Here is a 5,686-nt window from a genome sequence, read left to right as displayed (position 1 = left end):
GCCCTCCCCTCCATAACCCAGAACTGCTTTGTTTGGCCCCAAATTTACATTTAGTCACTTTCATTTCCACCGAGGACTATCTTGGCCCCACTCGGACACAACCCCCTGAGTCTGGATGCCTTTATTTATGTTCCAGAATAGTGATGGGGACAACTCGTGCCAATCGGGGAGCCCGAGCTAGGAGCAAAGTGCAGCCAAACTCCTTGGACAAGTGGGTGCAAAGACGGAGGTCCGGGGAGGCAAAATGCAACCAACCCTAAACGCACGACTCCACTCTCAAACACGAAGGACCCCCCCCCTCCATGGCACCTGCTTGCCCACCTGTGAAGCCAGGCTGGCAGACACAGTCGTAACGGTTGATGCCGTCGCGGCAGACTCCAAAGGTACAAGGGTTGCTGACACAGTCATCGATGTTGACCTCACAGTTCACACCTGGGGGTGCGGGAACACGGCAAGGAGTAGCCACCCCTGTGCCCCACCAGATAGACCATTCCCAAACCCTCTGTGCCCCTCCGGGTGCACTGTCTCTATCCCGCCCCAGCCCCCAACCCCACCTGTGGTGCCTGGAGGACAGCGACAGAGGTATTTGTCCACTAGGTCGAGGCATTTGCCCCCATGGCGGCAGGGCTGACTGCGACATTCGTCCACCTGGCTCTCACAGCGTGTGCCTGTGTACCCTGGGGCGCAGGCGCAGGAGAAGCTGGCAATGCCGTCCACGCAGCGCCCGTGGTGGCATGGGTCGGGAGAACAGTCGTCCACGTTGTGCTCACACAGCGTGCCTTCAAAGCCTGCAGGGACCAGAAGGTTAAGCTCCGCCCACATGTCAAGGGCCCGCCCATGACTATGGCCTTGGCCCAATCCTGGCTCAGCTCTATCTCAGGCCCCGCCCATTGAGCTGTCCGAAAGCCAGCTCAATTCAGGCCCCGCCCATAGTCTGCCTTAATTCTATCCAGGGCCAACTCTAGGATTCACCTCTACTCCAAGACTCTCCTATAGTTAAATGTCACCCCCAGATACGGCCCCACGGTTAGTCCTTAGGGAGGATAGAAGGATTTGCACAAGCCTCCTACAGTGACAAGCACCCCTAATCCTGCCAGACCCTTTGGCCCCACCCCTAGTTCTACCTTACTTATGACTCCACCCTCTAGCTCTGTCATTGGCCCTGCCCCATCGTTTTTCCCACCCCTACCTCTTTCCCAGTCTGTTATTGGTCCTCTCCCCCACTAGCTCCGCCTCCAGATTCCTGCCGACCTATCACTGGCCCGCCCTCACCCTCCGCGCAGCGGCATTCGTAGCCATCCGGCTGGTCCACGCACTTGGCACCATTCCGGCAGGGCGTGCTTGCACACTCGTCCACGTCCAGCTGACACGTGGACCCGCTGAAGCCTGAGGTGGAGAGCGGAATGGACACAGTCCCAGATAGAGCCAGAACCATCACCCTTTGCCAGCCCTGCCTTGTTTAGGTGGGGAAACCCATTAACTTGATTTTTAAATTAATAACAATGGGTTTTTTTTCAAGACACATGGTTTCTATTTTAAATTATCCACCAGCATGGTCATATAAAGCCCCACCCTGGCGCTTGTGCCTCGGCACCCATAGTTTTTTTTCAGGCTCCTTGTCCCAGAGTCCTCACCCGAGGGGCAGGTGCAGCTGAAACCATTGACTCTGTCCTTGCAGACCCCGCCGTTGACACACGGGCTACTCTGGCACTCGTCAATGTCCACCTCGCAAAAGGTTCCTGTGAAGCCTGGGGGCGCATGAAAGGGATGAGAAGGTAACCTGGGGGCCTACCTTCTGGTCTGCTGAAGGTGCAAAGGCAGGGAGGTTCTCCCCTCCCTTAACCTAGACAGATCCCCTAGTCTCGACCCCCACCCCAAGCCCAAGATTAGATTCAGTCTTCCAGGCTATAGGCCTCGAGCTTAATATTGAGTTCCATCCCAGCCTTGGTTCGAGACTTGCCCAGAGGCTCTATCTGGACCTTACCACATCCCCTAGCCCAGCCCCCCCCTCGGCCCAGCCACTCCAAATCCTGGTCCATCCCATCCCCATCAGGGATTTTCTGCAGCCTTAACTCCACCCCTGGCAGTAGGCCCCGCCCAAGCCACGCCCACCATGCACCTGCCATGCAGATACAAGTGAACTGGCCAATGCGATCGAGGCATGTCGCTTGGTTGCGGCAAGGCCCAGACAGACACTCGTTGACGTCGGTCTCACAGCGCGGGCCGGTGTAGCCACGGCCACACTGGCACAGGAACGAGCCCTGCGTGTTCACACATCGGCCCAGGTGCTCACACGGGTTGGCACCTGCAGGACAGGGGAGAGCAGGTGTGGGCGGGGCCAACAGAGGCCACGCCCCCTTATCCCCAGTCCCGCCCCAGATGGTGGGCGTGCTCCTCACCTATGGAGCACTCGTCCACATCCTGGTCACACGCCCCGCCCGTGAAGCCAGGTGGACAGGTGCAGATAGCCCGGCCGTTCACAGGATTTGTGTCGCAGATCGCATCCTCATGGCAAGGGTTGCTGACACAGGCGTCATCCAGATGGCACAGGAGCCCTGGGAAGGGGCAAAGAAGAGGAACAAATCGCTTGTTTTTTGTTATTAACCTGCAGTGGCTGGTTTTTATCCATTTTTATGAAAAATACCAAACATAGGGAACCAGCAGTTAGCATAATGGCTATGTCGCTGGACTCCCACGTAGTCGACCGCGGTTCGTGTCCCGGACCCGGTGGCTTAAAACTCACTCCGGGCGCGTGTGCGTGAGTGCCCAAGATCCCGAGAGGAGAATGGAGGAGAAGGGATTGCGGCGTGACCATCCCCCCTGGGGGGTGATTTCTCACTTTCTGTCTCTATGTCTCTCTCTGTCTGTCTGGCGAGCGCACGTGCCCTACAGTGAAAATCTCTCAAAAAAAAAAAAATACCAAACATATAGAAAAGCTCATCATTACTCGGGACAGGCAGGTGACATGGTGAAGGTGCTGGACTCCCACATGGCTGACTGTGATTCAAGTCCCAGACCCGGTGGCTTGCTTTTTTTTCTCTCTCTGTCCCTCTCTAGTCCAATGAAAATAAAAGAGTAAATAAAGTTAAATAAAATAATTCTTTAAAAAAAAAAAATGTTGGGACCAGCAGTTAGCGTAATGGCTATGTCGCTGGACTCCCATGTAGTCAAGCATGGTTTGAGTCCTGGACCTGGTGCCTTAAACTCAGGCGTGCCCAAGATCCCGAGAGGAGAATGGAGGAGAAGGGGTTGCGGCGTGGCCATCCCCCACCCCCCGGGGGGTGATTTCTCACTTTCTTTCTCTCTCTCTCTGGTGAGTGCACGTGCCCCATGGTAACCTCTCCAAAATAAAAAAAAAAAAAAAAAGTTAATCATTACTATACCTACAACCTAGATTCAACTACTGTTAGCTTAATCCATCAATTTTGTTTGTTTGTTTTTAGAGATTTTGCAATATAGCAAAATATATATAGTGTGTGCTTGCTGGAGAGACAGAGAGACAAAACAGGAGAAATCACACCCCCGCCCAGAGGAGAATGGAGGAAAAGGGATTGTGGCATAACCATCCCTTCTAGGGGGTGATTTCTCACTTTCCCTCTGTCTCTGTCACTGCTTCTGTCTCTCTCTGGTGAATGCACATGCCCTATAGCAAAAACTAAAAAGAAAAAACTTAGGAAAAAAAATCTATTGGCTTATTTTCTGATTACAAAAGGGTCCTACCCACCAAGTGTCCTCTGTGTGTCCCACCTCCAGTCAAGATCCCCTCCTAAACACCTTCTCTGACCTTCCCACTTTCAAGATCCCTATTTTTTTAACTCTGCCTCCCAATAACTCCCCATCCCCATGGCGTCTACTCTGGGCCAGGTGCCGGCTTTCTCTTACCCTTCACCCCAAATCCAGCCTTCAGCCTAATCTTTCCTTTTTTTTTTTTTTTTAATAATTTTTTACAAATTATTTATTTATTTATTATCTGACCAGAGAGGGACAGAGCCAGAAAGAGAGAGAGAGAAAGTGAGAAAGCAAGCTGCCAGATCTGGGACTCGAACCATGGTTGGCCATCTGGGAGTCTGGCGCCCTTAATCACCATGGCCCCTGCCAGCCCCTAGAATTTTTTCACTTTATTTTATTTATTATTAGTTTTAAAGAGAGATTTTTGCTATAGGACACATGTGTTCACTGGAGAGACAGAGAGAAACAGAGAGTGAGAAATAACCCCCCCCACAAAGGGATGGCCACACCACAATCCCTTCACCTCCATTCTCCTCTCAGGATACTGGGCACACACGCACACACACCTGATGTGAGTTTTAAGCCGCCAGCTCTGGGACTCGAACCACAGTCGACTATATGGGAGTCCAACAATGTAACCATTACACCATCTGTTGGCCTCTTATTATTATTTTTTAATATGACCAGAGAAAGAAAGAGAGAAAAAGGGAAAGTGAGAAAGCAAGCCACCAGGTCCAGGAATTGAACTGCTGTGGTCAGCCATGAGGGCGTCCAGTGCCTTACCCACCATGCCACCTGCCGGCCCCTGGCCTAATATTTCTAACACTCAAGTCAGACTCTATCTTTTGTTCTTTTTCTTTGGCGAAAGGAAAAGTTTATTAGTAAAAGCAAAAGTCCTCTCCTGAGAAGCAAGAACAGGCCCAAGCAGACAGAGAAAGCGTAGCTCGAAGGCCACGCTCAAGAACCAACCATGGCTCCCTGCTGCCATCAGGGAAAATGGCCACTCACCAGTCTTCCCCATGGGACAGGCACAGTAGAAGGAGGCCACGCGGTCATGGCAGGTGGCCCCATGGAAGCAGACGGCCGTGGCACAGTCATCGATATTCTGGCTGCAGCTCTCCCCGGTCCAGCCATTGACACACACGCAGCTGTGGCCACCCAGGGTGTTGAAGCAGGTGCCTCCATTGTGGCAGGCGTTGGGCTGCAGCTGACACTCATCCACGTCCTCGGTGCAGAACTGGCCTGTGGCACACACACACAGACACACCAGTGCAACCACCTGGTCCGTGCCCACCAGGCTCTCCCGCCCCAAATCCTTTCAGTCCCGGGACCAGCATAATAGCTATGTCACTGGACTCCCACGTAGTCGACTGCGGTTCGCGTCCCGGACCCGGTGGCTTAAACTCAGGCCAGGCGCGTGGGCGGGAGGGCCCAAGATCCCGAGAGGAGAATGGAGGAGAAGGGATTGCGGCGTGGCCATCCCCCCTGGGGGGTGATTTCTCACTTTCTGTCTCTCTGTCTCTCTCTGTCTTTCTGGCGAGCGCACGCGCCCTATAGCAAAAACCTCTCCAAAAAAAAAAAAAAAAATCCTTTCAGTCCCGATGCCCACCTGTCCACTCCGGAGGGCACTGGCAGTTGTAGGTGTTCACGCCATCCACACACGTGCCTTTGTTCAGACAGCGGTGCCCAGGGCAGTCGTCCACGTTGACTTCACAGTTCTGGCCCTCGAATCCTAGCGCGGGGTGGGGGACGGGAGAGAGGACAAGGACGGTCACCGCCAGGCCGGCGAGCCGCCCCGCCCTCACCCCCGCGGCCTCCCCGGCCACGGCTCGCTCACCAGGAAGGCAGGCACAGTCGTAAGTGAGATCGCCACTCTGCCTACAGGTGCCCCCGTTACGGCATGGCGACGGGGCACAGGGCACCACCGGGCTCTCACACAATGGCCCCGGGGCGCCCC

The 5,686-nt window shown here is 54.2% G+C and overlaps 1 protein-coding gene across 1 annotated transcript in view; it reads right to left on the bottom strand.

Moving 5' to 3' along the window:
* Positions 1-5,686, bottom strand: part of NOTCH3 (notch receptor 3) — a gene marked incomplete at its 5' end in the record, with an annotated part of 57,086 nt that overhangs the window by 40,821 nt on the left and 10,579 nt on the right. Inside the window, 9 exon segments of the mRNA XM_027765867.1 lie at positions 322-432; positions 555-788; positions 1,273-1,386; positions 1,635-1,748; positions 2,120-2,305; positions 2,400-2,555; positions 4,738-4,971; positions 5,339-5,461; positions 5,567-5,686. The exon segment at positions 5,567-5,686 is cut by the window's right edge and continues 207 nt beyond it. Coding sequence (XP_027621668.1) covers positions 322-432; positions 555-788; positions 1,273-1,386; positions 1,635-1,748; positions 2,120-2,305; positions 2,400-2,555; positions 4,738-4,971; positions 5,339-5,461; positions 5,567-5,686 — 1,392 coding nt within the window.

The sequence above is a fragment of the Tupaia chinensis genome, unplaced genomic scaffold (genome assembly GCF_000334495.1).
Source record: "Tupaia chinensis unplaced genomic scaffold, TupChi_1.0 Scaffold139785_1, whole genome shotgun sequence".
Classification (NCBI taxonomy): domain Eukaryota; kingdom Metazoa; phylum Chordata; class Mammalia; order Scandentia; family Tupaiidae; genus Tupaia; species Tupaia belangeri.
Note: the sequence above shows the minus strand (reverse complement) of the source record. Positions and strands in the feature narration are given on the sequence as shown.